The 22,132-nt window shown below is 34.4% G+C and overlaps 1 protein-coding gene across 4 annotated transcripts in view; it reads right to left on the bottom strand.

Annotated features, from left to right (window-relative positions):
• LOC124410294 overlaps positions 1 to 22,132 on the bottom strand; it is a 107,439-nt gene that overhangs the window by 19,534 nt on the left and 65,773 nt on the right. For 3 of the 4 annotated variants that reach the window (XM_046888545.1, XM_046888547.1, XM_046888544.1), the window contains exons 2-6: positions 14,202 to 14,435; positions 10,809 to 10,931; positions 7,219 to 7,497; positions 5,882 to 6,241; positions 3,748 to 3,987 (exon numbers count right to left, since the gene is read on the bottom strand). In XM_046888545.1, the coding sequence (XP_046744501.1) occupies positions 3,748 to 3,987; positions 5,882 to 6,241; positions 7,219 to 7,497; positions 10,809 to 10,931; positions 14,202 to 14,415 (1,216 nt within the window). In that variant the 5' untranslated portion in view covers positions 14,416 to 14,435. The remainder of the gene's footprint in view (positions 1 to 3,747; positions 3,988 to 5,881; positions 6,242 to 7,218; positions 7,498 to 10,808; positions 10,932 to 14,201; positions 14,436 to 22,132) is intronic. The other variant, XM_046888546.1, reaches the window with a different exon arrangement.

Below are 22,132 nucleotides of genomic sequence, written 5' to 3' on the forward strand. Positions count from 1 at the left end.
GATTAAAAAAAAAAAAAAAATTTCTCGTTACGGTATAATTTTATAGACAAAGAAAAAAATAAGTTTCCAAAAGTTTCAGTTCAAAATTTGAATTTTGAAAGGTCGCTCATAATTTTTTTTCAAATTTTTGGTGTATTTCTTTAGATCTTTTCGAGCGACCTTTTAATATTCATATTAAAATTTCATCAATTTTTTTTCTTTAATTTAGTAAGAAAGAATCGACAACAATACACCACGACATGAATTAAAAATCAAACAAAATACTGAAAATATAATTTTTTTAATTTAATTTTTTTACGATTTCTGACATTTAAAAAAATTTGGAGCGACCTCTTGAAATTTTTTTTTGAGCTGTCCTTCGGAGTGGGCTCTTAAGACATCAAAAACTAGCATTTTGTCACACGAGACTCAAAAAAAAAAATCGTCGGTTTTTTTGCACCACCCTAATATATATATATATATACGTGAACAAGACGTCGTCGACGAATTGATTTGCCTGAAATTTTTGCATCTTGTATCGTGTACCAAGATTTAAAACTTCACCAAGTTTGAACTTTCTCGGACTTACCGTCCGCAACAAAATGCCACGTCAAAGTTTATCACTTGGACCTAATTGAGCTTTTAAACGTGAATTGTTTTCGTATCTTTATCGACATCGTTATCGGAATATAATTGTTAGACTTGTCCGTATATTTATATACCTAATTCTTGAAGAAACTTGTGAAACATAAATTTGTATTTCATAAAATTCATATTCAATTCGATTAATCCAACTTTTAAAATTACTTCTTTCGCCGCTACTTATATAACTTCTAAAATCACAAAATCTTGCCCCACATCCATCTCGGTCTAATAATTTTTCTTATACCTATCAAAGAATTTATGAGAAAAATTTCAATTACCCAATATAGATTATTATAGGGCTATTCATTATAGAAAATTCTGCTGTTTGTCTTTCAATCAGCAGTAAATTATAAAAATCAAACTCGTGGTTCGAAAAATTTCAAAATCAGTGAAAGAAACGGTTGATTGTTTTTTTTTTTTTTTTTCTTTTTTGTACAACACTCTACACCATAGTTATATAAAAAATAAACAAAATCGCCAACGTTGAAGAGTCATATATGCGTATAGGTCGGTGTCGGGTTGAAATGCCTTACATATATATATATATATATATATATATATATATAATATCGAACCCCCCACGCTGCGTGCAGGGTGTTTCCGCAAAGCGTTTGGGGGATATCTCGAGGACGGTCTTGTGTTTGGTTGGCGATGCGTGTCGCCGCCGCGTATACGGAACGCGTGAGGCGTTCTTTCTTTTTAATTTATTTATTTATTTCTTTTTATTTTACTCTCATTTCTCTCCCTCTTTCTTTTATCTTATTTACTTCCCTCTCCTGCAATTCCCTTCATCTCTCCCACATGTGATATACATACACACATATATATATATATATATATATATATTACGCATATACCTATATGTATGCATGTTCCTCGTCATCAGCTCTGCAGAGCGTAATAATGAGAGGGTTGGGTTGTTTCTGCAGGCGGGGAGGGTGCGTATATGTATACCTTATACCTCTTTACCTTATACCTACGCAACTCAGGAGGAAACCTCATTGGATCAAATCCCGCAAACCCCCGAGTTGCATCGAAGGACCCTTCCTCTCTCCGATCTCGCCCCGATATACTTATATATATATATATATATATATATATATATATATATATATATATATATAGTATACGTATAAGATCGCGCGCGGATTTGAGAATAAGAAGAATCAGTTGACAGAAAAGAAAAAAAAAAAGAAAAAAAAAAAAAAAACAACCAGCAACGAAGCGGAAAGCTTAACAGCCTCGCAACAAACATAACTAAATTCTAAATTGTCGTTGCGTAAGCGAATTAAAAATTTAACCCAACGATACGCATGTATTGTATTTTATATATGTATACTGTATGTATATACCTACGATATACATATAGTTATATACCGCAGCTGTACGTACGTACGTTTTATAATACCGAGGCGCCACGCTATGTATACATACATATATGTATTCTGGTTAATCTATAGTAATTAATATCAGCGTGTATGTATGTACACACGTGCAGTGCCGGAAAAAGTGGGTGGCTGTTGGCTGTCCGGTACGAGCAGAAATATCACAGGCAGCACAGAGTATAACATACCTATAGGTACCTAATATAATATACCTGATATACATGCACGGGCTCGGGTAAAGTCGGTGCCGATTATACCGACGCGAATTTTTATACGATTCAGAGTATAGAAAAAAAGATATTAGATTATCTCGCCGATTAAAGTCAGCAACGATTCGTTTATTTCGATTACATACGATTACATAAGGTATGTATATATAACTACGTTTCCGAGAAATATGTGCTTCTAATATATGTACGGTGTGAATTCCTAACGACTGCATATGTGGTCCGTCTGCTAAGATCTAACGCGCACGCGCTACAATCCGAGAGCAACTACCGTTCGCCAGGGTGACCAACCATCGTTAATGAATCGTAGAAAAAAATTGACAGTCGTTGATGGTAGTTTTGTTCTATTCACAAGTGTCAACATTTTTTAGGTTAAAAAACAGTTGGCCGCCCTGGCAAAGATTTGGTTAACTTAAAAATGCTTGATGTGGTATTTTGCATAATTTAAAATGTACTTTTATATGGAAAACCACTTCTTTCAACATCGTGTTTGAACAATTACTCGGCGCCTAATAATAATTCACGATTAGATATCGATGAAACCATTTTTAATTGTGAAGAAAAAAATATTAAAAAATAATAAATATATACATATATAATGTAATCAAAATAATTTTCAACAAGGTGTGCATGTTCGATAGTGTTTTGTTTTTTTGTTTGTTCCATTTCCGTTTCTCCTTCGTACTTGTCTTTGTTACTTTACTTTATAACAAAGCAATATATATAATATATATATATATATATATACAATATTTATACAGTTTGTGATGATAAAAATCATATTACCTCAGGCATAGATAAAATATTATACAATACAAGAGTCCCGAGCGCGGCTTTAGCTGTAGAAAAACCGACGTGCATATATATATATATATATATATATATATATATATATATATATATCGCCTACTATATGTATACAGCATAGCTGTAATCCTAGGTAAGCCGAGCAGCAGGATATTCCTGCCTATTTTAACTGCCCGATGTTCCGTCGTTCTCCGCCTTATGCTATCCAAGTTTTTTGCTTTGACTATCTTTTTCTCTCTCTGTTTTTCTTCTGCTCGCCGTATTACTTGAATTTTCGCTTCAATCTCATCAGACCTGACGCGAATCTGATAGTCTTGGAAAATTTCTGTCTTACCCGATCGCTATATATATTCACTAGATTTTTGAGAATTTTTTAATTTTTTCAAAAATAAACGGTGTAAAAAAAAAAAAAAAAAATAAAAAAAAAATAAATTGCAAAAAGTTCAGGTCGCGTTTTTTACCGAGTAGAATGTTACAAAAAAAAAAAAAAAAAGAAAAAAAATATGCAATGACTTTGAGATGGTTGGGGTTTAAAACACTGTTCGAGTTTGCGTGGAATACCCTATATATATATATATGTATGTATGTATAATATATAACGATGTTTAACTATATTCGTAGCTTTATATTTAAAGAGAATTTGCAAAGTAGAAACGTAGGCATGCAGTGAAAAGCGAATGACAGCCAGTAGAGGTTGCACTCACCGTTTTCCGACTTCGGAGGAAGCGGTTCGATTTTAACAGCGGTTGTAGTGGCGTGCAAAGACGTGGAGACTTCGGCGACCTGGCACGGAACCGAGGTAATAGGTTCCCTCTTGACGAGGGTCGTCGCCGAGCTGATCGCGCTGCAATTCGTACCGATATTATCCTGCTGCCCGTTCCAGGACGAGACGATCGGCAGAGTCCTGCTGCATCCGGCGTCCGAATGAACGATTTTCGTCTTGCCTGGAGAATAGAATCGGCGTGAAAATATTTATCGTGGAAAAAATAAAATAAGAAGAAACAGGAACGGTGATTTATCTCTAGAATATAACGGACGTAATTAAGGTGGAAATTGTACGAACGAAGGACCAAAAATTTTTCGCGAGAGGTGAAATAGACCCTAAAAATATCTGCAAAACTTCCTATGAAGTTAAGTCAACAATATTTACTTTTCGAATAATTAAGTCTATTAGGTATATAAAGAAAATTCATCATCATCATCATCATTAATTATTCGACGATAAATCTAGAATTCAATAAATAAATAAAAACCTTCTCAACCATTTCATCCGTACCAACGCATATCGGATGCTTATAATTTTCATTTCTTCTTCTTCTTTATTCGAACAGAAACTGATTTCAATAAAATAAATTTTTCCTCAAACTTTCTACTCCAGCTATCACATATGCGCACATAAGCATATAATAATCGTATTTAAATCCATATTTTTCTCTTTTTTCACGAACCGTTTCCGTCCGTCACATACCTATAATACTTATATATATATATATATAAGTATATAAGTATATAAGTATATAAATCTAAATCGCCTTTAAGTTGCCGCAGATCTTCGGGATTTAACCGACCGCTGCTTGAACCGTAATGCACTATACATATAAGTATCGCATTGCTTACATACGTCATAGATGTTATACAGATATGCATACAAAGCATCGATCATCTCGACGGAATCCCGTACGGACTCGGTGTATTAAACGAAGTCTAAGCGCTTCAGGTTTTCCCAAGAAAGTTTTAACAATAACGTCATGCACCGGATCCCATTGCAGAAAATATTCTATCATTTGTCAAAGTATCGTATGTACATACATACGTAGATATATTATAATCGGTATGCAGTTCAAAGAAGAATCCCGGATACTGAGATCGATTTTTAACTATTATATATATATATACATATATGTGTGTGAGTGCTTAGTTTAAAATTCTTTCGATCGTCATTCTTCGATCACGTCTCGATTTCATTTAACGAAATACTTTTAATTCAATATTAAATAATATAACAATATTAAAAATATATAAAAAACAACGATCAACACAAGCGTGACTTTGTCTAAAGAAAAACAATCTTCCGAATATAAAATCTTTCATCGAAGTATAAAATCGACCGAATTTATAGTAGATTTTTAACATTCTCAAATTCGATATTATATAAAATAAATAATCGCGATCTGCTTACGTCTATAAGCGTAATAAAACTTTTTTTTCTGATTCTCATATAGTTAAGGATAAGGCAAAGTGGCAAAAAATAATGCCTAAAATCAGAATAAAATCTTTAATTTTCATATATACGAAGAATGAAATGTTAAATTATTATCTAACTTTCTCGAGAGAAAAGTAATCGAAAAATTCAAGTTCAGAAAAATATTTGACTTTGACGTATTGAGAGTAAAGCACAATTTGAAACGTTTCGCGTTACGAGCTGTGCAATTACACAATAAAAATGATTTCCGAATAATTCATATTTAATAAAAAAAAAAAAAAAAAAAAAAAAAAAACAAGTTCAGCTAGTTAATTTTATCCCTTATTATTTAAAAAATTTCACTTTGCCTTCAAGTTTTTTGAGATATCAAGTATTTCAAAGTGCCCTGCACCCTTCTCTGATCTATAAAATAATCTACAGGGTGGCTCGAGATTTTCATTCTTGAAATATCCACGCGGTGTAAAATCGTTGATAGAGAAACAGAAGGAGAGAGAGAGAGAGGAAAAGAGGGAGAAAAAGAGAGAGAGAGAGAGAGAGAGAGAGAGAGAGAGAGAGACAGAGAGAGAGAGAGAGAGAGAGAGACTCGGCCAGACGGGCATTTGTTCCTGGTTCTTAATTAGTCGCTAATTACTCACCATTAGTGTTCCTGCAGACGCAAGGCTGCCTGCTTTTGTTTTCAAGTTTAATCGGCTGTCCTTGACTGGGTAGAAAGGCCTCCCTCCTCTTGGCGATGCCCTGGTAGGTCGTCCCCTGTATCAGCATCGCGCTGCCGCTCGTCGTCGCTCCGTTTCCAGCCCCCGACGTCGACGAGCTAAGAGACGTCGGGCAGCTGATCGTGTTCGAGGATATCGGCGATTGGTAATCCTGGAGGAGGACACCCGTCGTCGGCGAGGGTGCCGAATTCGGCGATGAAAAACTGTTTATCGTCAACGTCGGCGCGTTTCCGGTTACCAGAGATAACTGCGGCGAAAATCCGGCACTCTGGTGAATTCCGCCTGAAAATAAATTCGATATAGGATTGTTTAAATAGTTATCATTCGTCGACGATTCTCGTCGTTTCGTCTGACGATTTTTTCATAATTCTCGTATCATGGTTTTCGACTTTTTTTCGGTCTTCGTTCGGTGGAAACATTTATAAACGATCTACTACGTCCAATTTTATGGATTGGGGAAAAAGAATCAATTTTGAATGGTAATATATGACAATTTTTCGACAATACTATGGGCTATAAAAATCAATAAATCGAACCTTTTTTCTCCATTATAATATATATATATATGTATACATATATTAGGGTGGCGCAAAAAAACCGACTATTTCTTTTTTTTAATTCTCGTGTGACAAAATGTTAGTTTTCCATGTTTTAAGAGCCCACTCCAAAGGACGGTTCAAAAAAAAATTTTTACGAGATCGCTTCACATTTTTTAAAACGTCAGAAATCGTCAAAAATCGATTTTTTTTTTTTTTCAATTTTTTTCTCGTTACGGTATAATTTTATAGACAAAAAAAAATAAGTTTCCGAAAGTTTCAGTTCAAAATTTGAATTTTGAAAGGTCGCTCATAATTTTTTTTCAATTTTTTCTTGCATTTCTTTAGATCTTTTCGAGCGACCTTTTTAATATTCATATTAAAATTTCATAAATTTTTTTTCTTTAATTCAGTAAGAAAGAATCGATAACAATACACCACGACATGAATTAAAAATCGAACAAAGTACTGAAAATATAATTTTTTTAATTTAATTTTTCTACGATTTTTGACATTTTTGAAAATTTGAAGCGACTTCTTAAAATTTTTTTTTTTTGTGCTGTCCTTTGGAGTGGGCTCTTAAAACATCAAAAACTAACATTTTGTCACACGAGACTCGAAAAAAAAAAAAAAAAAAAAAAAAAAATAGTCAGTTTTTTTGCGCCACCCTAATATATATGTATGTATATATATAAAGTTTATTTGATGGCATAATTAATTCACCGTGATGAAGATGGTGAAGCCCGGCGAGGTTGAGAGTGTGCTGAGTGTGCTGAGTGTGCTGGGCGTGATGCAGGCTCCCCACGTTCACCCCGACGCCCTGAAGGCTGAGAGCTTGTTGTGCCGGAGGCGCGAGACTCGCCAGATTCTTGGCCAAAAGCTCCAGCTGCGTCACGGGTCCAGGACTGTAGGGCGAACCGGGGGGCGGCGTGGGAGCCCCCCAAGTGTATCCACCGACGCCGACGCCGACGCCGACGGCGGCTGAAAACACGCTCTCTGAAACTGAGGGGGGTAAGGAAGGGGGAATAAGTTATTGACGATGAGTATGGTAAGTCGAGGTTTTGGTTCGTAGGGCGGGGGTTGAGGTTCCGAATTTGAAAAGTCCCGAAAGCGCCTAATTACGAATTACTTGCTGGCGAAGCTTGCTTGGAATACCAAGTTTAAACTTTGAAGAGACAACAAAGTTTCGAAAATTCGAGCCAGGGTGGAGGAAAGTTCGGAAAAATAAAGAAAAATACTCACAAGAGTAGAAGTAAGAAATGAGAAAAACCGAAAATCCAAATGACCAGGATCCCGAACGTAAAAATATCGATAATCCGTTCAATTCGTTCGATAATTCATTCGGATTTTTATATTTTCTCATTCTCGTACTTTCGGAACTTTGAGCGTCGGGTTTCGGACTTGCATTCTCTACTTTGATGCTTCGTAAAAGTTATATTTCTACAATTTAACAAGTTGAGAAATTGGCGCATTCGGAACTTTTCAAGTTCGCAATATCAACCCCGCCATTCAGCTTCGTTTTTTCATAAAATTATATATTATAATAAATCAAGCAAAATACGTCAAGAGTTAAACACTGCACAATAACTTTTATTTCCTCATTATTTCTCAACGCGAATGATCTTGATATAATGACTATATTTACTATCTAATGCAGTTCAAAATCCGTATAATAATATCAATTTATTTATCTTTCACATTTGAAGATTCATTAATTCATTAACTTCAAGCCCGTATAATTACCGGTTACCAAAGAGTCCGTGATTTCTTTCATTTACGCACAGCAAACTTCGATAAACTTTATTCAATCATGTTCTACACAGTGACTCCGTACAGTCCTCGTCTGTTTCCACATTTTCCGGTTACGGTAAAATGCGGTTACCTCGTTAAGCAGAGAAAATGTATAAATGAATCTAAGAGACAGACTTAATCTTTTAATAGCCGCAACATTGCACTACGCAAAACAGTAATGAAACTATAATAAACAGTTTAAATTATGTACAAAATTTTCTTATTACGCAGAATGTTAATTATTTTTCACAATATTAAACGGTAAGAATTTATCCAATCACTGCGGTATAAAAAAAAAAATTGAAATTTCTCCGACGAAAGAAATCCCAGTTATAAATCGAATACGATTTACTACTTAATTATAAACTTACATACCTGGTGTACATTATATAAACGCCCCGCGGTTATCCGTTCGAGGCATGAAAGTGTAAATAACGAGGACAGAAATTAGTTTTTTCAAAATCTTTCAACGACGCGTATAAAGTTAATGAAAAGCTTCTGCAATTAGTCGAGGAAAATAATTGAAATACGTAGATATATGTACAACATACACATACATACAAAACAACGTTACAAAGCTTAAATGCGAGAAAGAATAAATTACACTCTCGAGTAATCAGACCCTTACTAGACAACTCCTCGGTGCAAACGCGGATTAAAGGAAACCGCGCCTAATTCAGTCGACGTACGTGTAACAAGAAGAAGAGGAAGAAGAAGAAGAGAAAAAAGGCCAAAGAAACCTCTGCAGATTGTATACATCGTTTTAGATTCAATTTTAGACAAGTCTTTGATCGTCTTGAAGAGTGGCGAGTGGATAGCCTGCAGTCGGTTGGTACGAATCCATTAGAACTTTAGACTTGAAGGGTAAAAGAGGGTGGATAATGGGAAAGGGGGGGGGGGGGGGTGGTAATGGCGGGAGGTTTTTCCAGTCTCGAAGAAGAATAAGAATTATTTTCATTCTCGCGATATGCTACGGATAATTGCAATGCAGATGCAGTTGTAAAGTGGAACATATGCAACGCGGGGTGCAAACTTTGTAAGATGACGTGTGTAAGTATTGTATATATAAGTTATACGAAACGATTCGAACGCGAGAGTTTCAAAGATGCTGTGTATGATTATTATAATTAATATTATTCTTATACATATGTTGATAAAGAAGAAAAACAAGTATAACGTGTTAGAATCTAGCGACACGCGGCAGCAGATTTAAAGTAAAAGAATAAAGAAACGTGAATTGAATGTAAAGAAGTAAAGGGGTGGAAAAATAAGAAGAAAAAGGAAAAAGGAAAAAGAAGAGAGTTGAACAAACTGTGCTGAAAGTGATGTACAAGAGTAATTCCCTGGTTATTTTCCTTTTACTTTCTTCTACTATTTCCTTTTCTTTTCTTTCCCTTCTTTAATCTTTTATTGCTGATATTTCGCAGCTTAATTTCGCCAGCCGCACCGGAACCCGGGACTCCCGAGGAATCCGAATGCGAAGGGCGTTTAGGATTACGCCTTGGACAATGGCGACTCCTGAAGGAATCCCATCCTACTACTTGTCGCATTGTCCAAGGCGTGCAGAAGCTATACCCATGGTTTAAAGTTCTATTTATGCACAAACGCACACACGCACACACACGCTTCAAGTATTTCGGAACGCTGTGGCGCTCCATTCACATCTATAATTGAATAATTGCTCTATTGTGTGTATATTCTCTCTCTCCCCATATATATATAATAATATATATGTAATATATAATTTCGTCACCGTCGTATAATATATTTTATATATATATATATATAAATGTATAATATACATATAATGCAATGCGTAGATTATTTAATGAAATAACGAATAGTTAATTGAAAGAATGAAATTTTTCCTAACGACTTTATATTTATAATTCGTTTTTTTTTTTTTTTTTTTTTTATTATCGCTGGATATAATTACCGTCGTTTTACCACATAATTATATTATATGTATATTTACTGTTTTACTCGTATTTTTACTTTTCACCAACTTTGACGGTATATAATATAAAGAAATTATTGATTTCTGTCAGAGATCACTTTTTTTCCTCCAATTTCGACGATTCAACGAATCCTATACACGTTTTCAAACCACCGGAATCCGAAAAACGAAGTTCTAGAAAAAAAAAAACCGGTCTGTCGGTCTGTCTGAAAAGAGCGGTATAAAAAAATTTTCAACTTACACGATGAAAAAAAAAAAAAAAAAAAATAAGGAAAAAAAAAACAACAATTCCGCAATTTATCTTTCAAAACTTTTTCACTTGGCTGCCAAAGTCCTACCTATAAAGTTTCAGATTTTTTCACTCGACATCGTTGCGGAAGTTTTTCGGACGGTTCCTTTTTACATATGGTGCAATGATGAAACGTATGGCGAAAATATACTGTTTTTCCTGTGTGTGTGTGTGTGTGTGTGGTTTTTTTTTTTTTTTTTTTTCTTTTTCTTTTTCCCTTCGTAATAGAAAAGTATATACAATAATCGAATAAGAATGGTATTGTTAAACAATTACCCTTGTGAGTTGTCGCGTGGTAAGCTCTGGTGGGCGGTGGTCCAGGTGTTGCCGGTGTTGCGGCAACGTAACCACCGGGATTACTGCCGGGAAACAACGAGTACAATCCATATCGATTCAAGCCTGTAACAAACAAAAAATCGTATAAATAGTTAATTTTCCGCTTATTTTTTCACGAAATTTTACATACGCAGTCTTTTTTTTTTTTTTTTTTTTTTTTGCTTTTTGCTTTTTGCTTTTATCTTACACGAAAATGATGATTGAATGAAATGATTAAACATGAATAAAAATCTGTAAATCAATTCGGGCGGTAAGTAATACGTCGTTTGTTAAAAATTTTCCTTATTCAATATCAAACAACATTTATGAACTAAACTTTTAACTATATATATATATATATATATATATATATGTAGGAGAATTTCGATATATAATAGCTTCGTTTTTTATTCCCTCTTAACCGATCAAGTATTTAAAATACCTTCATCATATACCACCGATTGATGACCTTGATGTTATAAAACTGTTTTCGATTAAATTAAAATTTTTATTCTTTTTTTTTTCCTCTCATCGATTCAGAGACAAAATGAATGAACGAACAAACAAACAAACAAACAAACAAACATATTTTTCAAAACTCTTTGAAAACGAGCCCCGATTCATCACTTGAGCTATATATATATATATATATATATATATATTAGTGAAAACAGTTTTTTCCAACTCCCTGATTACGATCGGCACAATAAAAGGGGAAGTGGTGGGCACGCACGCACACATACAATATCCGACAATATCCGATTGCGGTAATTTTTCCCCATTACTCATTTCGTAGCGTGATTTAATTTCTTCACTTTCCAACAATATAATGAATTTCCAACAATTAGATTATTATCTCCGTATATACATATATATATATATATATATATATACGTTGAGATACGCCTCACAGCCATAACCGCAAGAAAGAATAAGGATGATAATGAAAATCTAGATTATTTTCCCAATACGAGCGTAACTTATTTATTGCCCGGAGCTCGGTCACAGACCGCAAAAGCGTTAGAGAATGGATCAACCGCACACGTATAATATATATATATATATATATATATATATATAAGGACATCGGACCGTGGAAATCCCACAACAAGCAAGTCTTTATACGAATTTCCTTTCGATACTATACAACAAAACCGCACTGCGTGTTTTAACATTATATTAAAAAAACATCTTAGAAATTACGCGGAATAATATTATCATTCGTAGTGAAAAAAAAAAAAAAAAAAAAAAAACTAACAAACCTCCTTTCTTATTTTATATAGATAGGTGATCTGGAGAGTCGCTCATATATCTCATTCCCTTCTATTCTTATCAATGACTAATTTAATTAATTTTTAGCAGTGGGTGTGAGTGCGTGAAGATTTCGAGACCCTCTGATTCTGATTCTGGTTCTTCACGCTCGAGCCTCAGACTCTTACTGCGCTCTCTCGTGTCTCGACTTCCCCGAGGTAAGCTCCAGGATTAAAGTTCAGGTACCCATACCCCCTCCCCCCCCCCCCCCCCACCCCTCCCTTGCTGCTACATTACAAAGATCGGAACATAATGTCAATAATCTTAAATGGTCTAAATAAAAACAAAACTAGTACGAGCGTTAGGAGCGTCAATTATTTTTAACTTTAATCAACCAACCCCTAGTTGAAAAATTTTCTTTATCGAATAACTTTATATTTAACATGACTATACACATGCGGTATAGGTATAAACCGATGCAATGATCCAATAATTTTTTCCTATACGAATCAAAATTACTCGATATCTAAAAATACAATATATTATACCGATTTACATTAAATTCCTGAAAAAATTTCCAAGGGTTTTCGTTAAATTAGAAAAACAGAAATAAAAAAAAAAAAAAATACAGACACACACACATACACCGACTCCTGCAGGTTTTACCTGCATCTATTCCTAATTAGCAAGCCGAGACGTGTGACACGTCGGTATTAGATGAATTGAATATTGCAAAATCTTTAGACGTCTCGCGCAGTCGTCGTCGTATGTACCTATATATATATATGTATATATAAGATGCACATATATGTATAAAATATCGGACAGTTCAGCGCTTATTACGTATCAAAGCGTGCAGACTCTCTGCTCGTTCGTCAACTGTATGATATTATCAGTACCTAGGTATATACCTACGTACGTATATGTTGGTACATATGTATGTACATGTATGTATACCCGCAGCTGCCTCCCGAGCACAGATATCTCTGCTCGCCGTGCCGTCCCGGCTCGTCAAATAACGTCTACTATATATATATATATATATATATATATATATATATGTATGTATATTAGACAGTATCAAAAAAATTGACTATTTTGTTTTTTTAATGGTATACTGAAAATATTGTTCAAGATGACGAAAAAGAAATACCATAAATATTTCAGATTTTAATATTGATATTTAGAGGTGCATCATCGCGACTTTCTACTTTCCATAAGAATAACATGGCAAAAATGGTTCTCGCTCCTTGCGATTTTTATAACTAGATAACGACGCGTCGTACGGAAAATTCATAAACATATTTTTGTAGGAAATTGAACGTTCTACAAAAAAGGTCTCTTCTCATTTTACGATAAATCTACTCCTTCAAAAGTTATTTGAGGTCCTTTGCTGATGTTTGACCTCTAAATATCAATATTAAAATCTGAAATTTTTATGGTATTTCTTTTTCGTCATCTTGAACAATATTTTCAGTATACCGTTAAAAAAAAAAAAAAATGGTCAATTTTTTTGATACAGTCTAATGTATATACCTACCGATGAATTCCACGTCGCCCTTTTTTTTATCCGCGAATAATAAGCGACACCTCGTTACTTAATTAGCTAATTGATTCACGATATACATACATATATGCATATATACAATATTAGGTTGGGCCATAAAAAAAAAAATAAAAAAAAAAAAGACTTTTTTTTCTTTTCTTTAGTCACCGTGAAAATATCGCAATAACTATTTCCACGGTTTTCTTATCGTGGAAATAAAAAAACTTCCAGACTATTGTCAAGAAAAACTGAAAAATCCCACAAACTGTTTCCACCCACGGTTTTTCGTCCAAGTAAAAGACAAAAAAAAAAAAAAAAAGAAATTTCTATAAATTCCCACAATCAGAAAAGTGACATTATCATTATTTTTATCCATGAGGTAAATTAAAAAATCCCCTGATAATTCGAGGCTTTTTTTTTTTTTTTTGTTTTCTTTTTTCTGTACCCCTTTCAAATGTCCCGTGACATGACGAGGTTTTCCAAATTTTCCTGGATATATTCATATATAAGAGAGGCAGGCAGGCAGCCCCTCGTGAAATTAGGGAATCGATAATTACCTTGGCTGTGGGCTGGCGCAGGGGTGGCTGGAAGCGGCGGCGTGCCCTGGGACTGTCCGGCGGGTGGAGCCGAGGACTGCGTCGGGGTCAAAGGCCAAAGCGCGGCCGCAGGACCGACGGACTGTTGTCCGCGATTTCCCAGGCCTCCTGCACCTGCACCTGCACCGCCGACGGGCCGCCCTGCTGCCCCCTGGGCCACGGGAGGGGCCAACATCGGACCACCCCCTCCCGAGGCTGAAATCAAACCAAACGGAATAGAGGATTATTGCAAATGGCTGACGAGGCGAGGCGAGGCGAGGCGAAGCGAGAGGAGAGGAGAGGAGAGTCGCGCCTATAAACGCATTTTCCTATTATACCTATAACCATGTGATGAGGTATGTTATAAAAAATAATAAATATGCATAAGCCGCAAAACATGCCGATATACCAAATATATTAGGAATACTTTTACAGTTGATGAAAATAAATAATCGATATTATGTAAATAGTTTAAGTTTCTATAACCGGATATATATATATATATGTAGGTGAATACCTAACGAAAAAAGTTTACTCGTCGAGTAATATTTTTACGAACAGTGTTAAAAATTGACTTGTCAATTTACTATGTACACATTTTTACGGTGTATTTGATACTTACAAAAGAATTATGGATTTATAAAATCGGTTTGTAAATTTATATATATATATACATATATTAGGGTGGCGCAAAAAAACCGACTAAGTTCTATTTTTTTTTTTTTTTTTTTTGAGTCTCGTGTGACAAAATGTTAGTTTTCGATGTTTTAAGAGCCCGTTCCGAAGGACAGTTCAAAAAAAAAAAAAAATTTTAAGAATTCGCTCGAAATTTTTCTAATTCCCAATATAAAAAACAAATACGTTCAGTTGTTTCGACGACGAGAATTAAAAATCCCCCGACAATCCCAGGTCTTCCAGGTGGGTGGCCACCCTGAACTTACTTACTACACTTATATCTACATGAATTTACGTAAACTGAATAATAGATTAGCCCTAAGGATCCGACCGCAGTGCATCATATATAGGTACATAATATATGTAAGGATGTGTTGTACATACCATCACACGTTACGTTGGGTAATAGAATAAAATGATGGTGAACTGGATGGACTGTAACTAAACTGCGGAGCGAGTGCAGCGGTCAAGAGAGAGGAAAGGAGAGAATAGAAGAGAAGAGAGAGAGAGAGAGAGTGAGAGAGAGAGAGAGAAAGGGAGAGTGTAAGTACATACAACCGAGGAGGGGGACAGCAACAGGTCGACCCGCGTGATAATGCTGCATACTTATTGTGATATAGGTGCAGCACCGTGTGCAGTGGTGCATGCCTATATATATATATATATATATATATATATTTATATATATGTATATACGTATGTATGTATGTGTGGCATCGCCACGATTCCTGTGGGCGTCTCGAAACGCCGGGGTTTTACATCGGCGGAACTTATATTATCCACACAGTAATTTTAAACTTGTGTTACATATAATATTGTATATATTAGGATGTTGGAGAGTAAAATTGATCAGCGATTTTTCACCGTGGCACCCTCGTGAAAAGTTTTTTTTTTTTGGTTAAAAGAAAGATTTTCTTGATTTTTTATTTTTATTCTTTTGATATTTTTTTTTTTTTTTTTTCTTGAATTTACGAATAATCGTGAGTAAATTTTTGTTTGTTTTTTTTTTTTTCTCACCGCTTACGTCAATCGTAAGTATAGGTACAGCAGAGTTTACGTCAATGAGAAGAATTGATGTTTGACACGTGTATTTGACAATTTTTTCCATTATAAATTCAATCTCATAAAATAGTTATAATTTGTTAATATGAACTTTTAGTTTAGAACAATAAGATTCACGATTGATATATCGTCGTGTTTTGGATAGTGATATTTAGTTTGAAGATAAATGTCGGGAAAGAAATAATAATTCGAAGTGTTATAAAACGTGTGATATCTTCGAAAATTGCAAAAAAAAAATTCGTGAAAAATCAAATGATGTTGCGATCTTCCGCATAACGCGTAGAACGCACATCTTTTTACAAAATCTATCTTTTGATCTGAACAAACTTTTTATCAGAGGATGTCACGGTGGAAAATCGCAAATAATCTTTTCCTGAAACACCACATATATTTATACATATATATGTGTTGTGTGTACACATTGGGGTGGTTTTTATTTGAAACTTTTTCGAATTACATAAATCACAGATCTCTGCCTCAACTCTAAAGCCTCTAGCACAAGTTCTGTGAAGTTTGCCATAATTTAAAATTTACACGTTACCAATACAATTTCAGTAAATATTTCCTCGCATCGTTACTTAATTGTTTGCGAGAATAAAAAAATAAAAATAAAAAATAAAAATATATCCGTTACTGTAAAAAATTAGTGAGCATTGATTTTAATATTTAATAAAAATATCAACATCGTCTAGATAGAGAATTCTATATCAGCTGTACCCTATTAGAATTTGACTTTTGTTGTTAGTTTGATATTACTTGACGATGCTTGATATTTTTTTTGAATCATTATTATTATTATTATTATTAATAATTCTCTCTTCTTTTGCTCTTGCATTATATATATATATGTCTATATGTATATTGGGACCACCCCAAGCGGCGACGGTACAGAAGAATAATAAAAAGTGAAGAGAAGAAAGAAAGAAGACGAAGGGAAAGAAAAAAAGAAGAGAGGAAAAGAGGGAAAGGAGTTAGAAAAAAAACGGCGTGAAAAAAGAGAGAAGAGGAGGGGGGGCGGGTGGGGGTATAGGTATGCGTTACACATATATACCCACACTAATTTATATACATATATGTTATATGTATATATGTATGTATACTATGTATATGTATATATATATATTAGGTACGTACATTTAGGTACATGAATTACGACGCCAAAATATTGCATAATTTCTCTACACATATCTAGATACGTAAAATATTGTATACATAATGCAGAGAATCGATAGAATCGGATTGGCAAAAATGCGTATACATACGTATAGGTGTAATAAGGTGTATATACACGTGTGTGTACCTGCGCATACTTATATATTATACGGATGTCGGTAAAATGCGTGGGCGTGGGTTTGTGACGTAATCTGGATGGAACCGCTGCGCTGGGTGATTCGCCGAGGGTGGGTCCCTGGATTGCGTCATTTGACGTGAAAATTTCTGCACTCGACGGGTATATAATTTATTTTCGCATTACAATTTAATTATTCACCTCATTTCTCTATTTATTTATTTTTTAATTTATTTGTTACACTTTTTACGTAACCCTTGACTCTACCCATAATTGGCTTTATATCAAATGCATTATAATATATATTATACATGATATAACAAATAACTTAAAACAATATATATATATATAAAATATAATAATAAAATTTCAAATGGAAGTTTTCTTCAAGTTTAAAACTGCAGACTGTAACTAGCAATGAATTAATTATATGGATACTTTGAAACTCTCAGCTATATACAGTAGGATGTATAATAATTTGACTATTCTAAAATTATCGCGACAAGTTTATTAAAATGAAAAATAAAAATAAATATAAATATATACGGCGTCGTCGCGCCATCTTTTACCGCGAATAGAAGACTTTAGCCTATCCGGCAATAAATATTATCTCACGTATTTCTTCCCCCCCCCTCCCTCCTCACGATGAAATTCGATATTTCTCGAGTCTTATACGTTTGTAGATTTTAAGAGGTGTTGTGTAGTGTTTTTGGGGAAGAGTAAACCAAAAAAACGTATAAAACTACAGCTTTCATTTAATTCCTATATATGTATATCAAGACGATCGATGCACGGAGAGCCGAAATACGTTGATATACAATCAGTGATTAATGCCATGCGGTTGTCCATCTAGATATATATTTGACCGATGGTATTATAAAGGACCCTCGTAATTACGTAAGGGTCCCAAGGGGGAGGGGGTTTAAAAAATCTATCAATGACCTTATCTCGGGAAAAGGGAGGGGGGGGGGGGTCATTCTTACGTAATATTTTACAAGCCGGAATGCGCATGACAGACGCAACGTCTCAGGAAACAAAAATTGTACAGAAAATTAAAGTGCAGTTTCGAAAACTAGAAAAAAATTTCTATTTAAACGTTCCAAAAACTATAGATCTATTTTTTAATTTTAAATATACAATTTCACTTGTATAATGTTGTTGTAAAAATTTGTATTTCGTAATAAGTTTTTAAAATCGTAAATGTGTTCATATTTACACACTTCGAAGCTTATAGATGAAAACTATTAAAATAATTATCTTTTATGAAATAAAAATCTTTAACTTCTGTCAAATTATGAGTATTAGTACAACTGATTCTCTTCTAACGACATTTAACTGTAAAGGAAAACTGTAAGCAAATTCTTACGTAAGAAGTGGGACGAGGGGAGTCCAAGAAATCTTATGTGTTCTTACATGGTGATGGGGGAGGGGGTTAAAAATTGCTAAAATCGTCCTTACGTAAGTAACGAATGACCCTGAGCGATTTGTATGATTATAAAAAATAGCATAGAAAGTCGCTCGATCAATGTACGGAATTTCCCTAAAAGTTTGAATTCTATGGTGGTGCAAAGAATTCGAAGTTCAAGTTTGGTCGCATTTCAAATTCTATCCTAAATCGCGATCGAAATCATTCTGTAATTTTTTCTTCGCAGAAGTATCGTTCTTGCAAAATTATGTCCGACATTGGTTAACAAAAGGCAATCCCATACATTGTTGCAAAAATTAATCCAGGCATCGTGGGAAAGTTTTTCAATAAAAACGAAAATCTCGGCGTAACCGAATTAACACACGAAGTCACAGCCAGCAGGTAAATAATGTTTCACATCATTTGTTTACTTTTAACTTTACTATATCACGTTGGTAAAAATATTTTGAGATTTAATCGATATGTGAGATCGAATAAAATTACGAATAAATTTTACAAAGTTTATTTCACACGTAAGAAGAGACGCCTGTCGGGTAATCGTGAAAAACAATTATTCTATATACGATCGAGCCGATTTTTAAACAAAAATGTACCAAAAAATTTTCACGTGCGTTGATTTCTACATAAAAATCAAATAAATGCTCGTTACTTCGAAGTAAAATTTTAGATGACTTAGAAGACGGACGATTACTTCCTCGCTTTATATCGTCGAACCTTCTACCATCAAGTCTTGTTCTACGTAAAGTTTTCCATCCAAATTTGTCTTTTCATACCGCCTGATCCAGAAGCGAGATTAATCTGGGGTTAAATTATCATCATGATTCCACGATAAATATTTGAATAATTAAGGAAACTTGGATATCTCGAAACTCGGCAAATATTTGAGCTACAAATTTCTATTTCCTATCCCCAAAGGCGCGTCTATTTATCTTTATTAGGGATACCGATCGACGTGCACTATATATAATCCGTTTCACCAGTTTCCGCATCGCGAAAAAAATTTGTATAAAATTAAAACCAGCGCACATCGTGATCAAGCCTGAAGCTTAATTCTGTTTGCAGAAATCAGGGATACAGTCTCGAGACGCAGAGAGATATACATAGTAGATCGAGATTTACACATACAGATCACGGGGATAAATAGATATTCGAATAAAGTCGGTGACTTGCGATATACGATTTACCCGCACAGTTCCATTGCAGTAGTACAAATCTAATTAATATAACACAGCTTATGACCCTCAGTTTTTTAAGGAGAAAATTTATAATTTACCGAATTTCGGTTTTCAATTAATAATTATTTATATGGCTAACGCAATTGTACACGCGGTATATATAGAGGTACCTAACAAAAATTTGAATAACAAGATTTATAAATATATCGCTGATCGTTTTACTTGTATAAAGACTCGGTTGATCGACTTACGAGACGGTTGAGAAAAAATTAAAAATACGGTGTCATTTTTTAAATTATTTTTGTCAATGCCCTGTCCATTGAGAGTAAAAAGAAATGAAAAAAAAAAAAAAGAATTTACTGAAAAATCTAAACCAGCTGTCGCTGCACATGTCGCGGGTGTTATTATAAGCTTCAAATTTGTTATATATATATATACATGTGTGTGTGTGGATGTGTGTGTGTGTGTATACATACATACGAATATATGATCCAATTTGTACCACTCGCATTGAATATCTTCAATTTTTTCGATTTTCTTTTATTTTCTTTACAGTTTACACACACACACACATATATATATATATATATATATATATATATATATATAAATAAACATAACAATATTTTTTAATCAAATCTATGCGTCCCTCGTTTATTTTATTAATGACGTAACGAATTTCGAATCTCTCTAATCTCGAGCACCCTTGAATTTTCTCGGTCAAGGTCGAAGGAAGACATTGCGGGGGTGAGGGGGGGAGGTGCATGCGAGGCAATTTTAGATAAAAATTCGAAGCGGTGGCTATCGTTTATATAATTTTAAGAAAATCCTATACGAGCGTAAAAAAAAGATGAAAGAACGGGGTTAAGATAATGGTAAACGAAAATTCCGAGCCTACAGGCGAGTATATTGAAGCGATGGGTTGTAAGGTCTTATATTATAAATGTATATATATGTATGTATGTATGTATGTATGTATGTGTGTGTGTATATACATAGACGCACATCTCAATATTAGATATAAAGAACGCACTCAGGGAGAAAGGAGAACGGCTATCGCTGCATGGTCAAACGAGGGCATAAAATTGAGCCTAAAAATTTCACGCGGTAAGTTGAGGAAAAAAAAAAAAATTAAAAAAAAATTGAAAAATTAAGCATTGCCTCGCCGCGGTACCTCGTCGAGTGTTAAAAAACTGGAAGAGAGAGGGAGAGAGAGAGAAACACTAAGAGACAGACATCATCTTAGGTGGTGGATGCATGCTTATTTGTACATTATGTATGGTAGGCGTGAGTTAATGCCGGCTTGTGTTGTCTCGAGGTGCGGAGGTACCTCTACGTGCTTACAATTAGAGACGTGTGGCGCACGGAGAGAGAAATTGAGGGAAGAGAGAGAGAGAGAGAGAGAGAGAGAGAGAGAGAGAGAAAGTGAGGAATTGGGTGGGGTGAGCCGGCGTTGTCTAGCTCCTCGCATGCATACTCGTGTGCTTAGAAATAGGTGTCGGGTATGTTGATATGTGTATACTATACATATACGTATATACATACGTGTGTACGTATGTATATACATGCACGCTTTTTGAGAGACAAAGTGAATTATCGCGTTTCCTCTGGTAAGCAAAAAAAGTGTAAAGTATATACAAGAATGTTGGAAAAGGATGACAAAGAAGTGAAAAAGAAAAAGAAAAAGAAAAAAAAACATACACACACACAAAAGTTGGGGAAGGGGTGAAGAAAAATCGACACCGCATGTTTACACGCCCGATGGTTTTATAGAAACGAGGTTCAACTTCGTGGCTCGATCTAAGGTCTATAAATAATAAATATTATATATATATATATATGTATATATATATATGTCATGTACGTACACATGTTCACTGAGAAAAACGCATGCATACGTGTGTATATATATATATATATATAAAGTCGATGCGATCGTGTAACGTGTATAACGATGCAATTTTTTCTCTTCTTTTCTTTTCTCTCCTACCGAAACTCGTTTTATCCCGCAACTTTGCACATATAATAACAGTGATAAGCAATATTAGTCAAGTCATATTTCGCAAATTCAGATCATTCGAATTAGTCACAGTCGAATTGGTCTAAAACATGTGATTTTTACAATCGACCAGTGATTTATGACTATCGGTGCGGTTTTTGTTTACAGTGAAATATTAATGATTTACCTGTAATATATATAAATTGTTATAATAATATAACATTACTTGTGTAGAGACGAATGAAAGTAAAATTGTACCTTATACAGGATGAAATATTTCTTATTCTT

This window comes from Diprion similis, chromosome 9, assembly GCF_021155765.1.
Source record: "Diprion similis isolate iyDipSimi1 chromosome 9, iyDipSimi1.1, whole genome shotgun sequence".
NCBI classification, from domain to species: domain Eukaryota; kingdom Metazoa; phylum Arthropoda; class Insecta; order Hymenoptera; family Diprionidae; genus Diprion; species Diprion similis.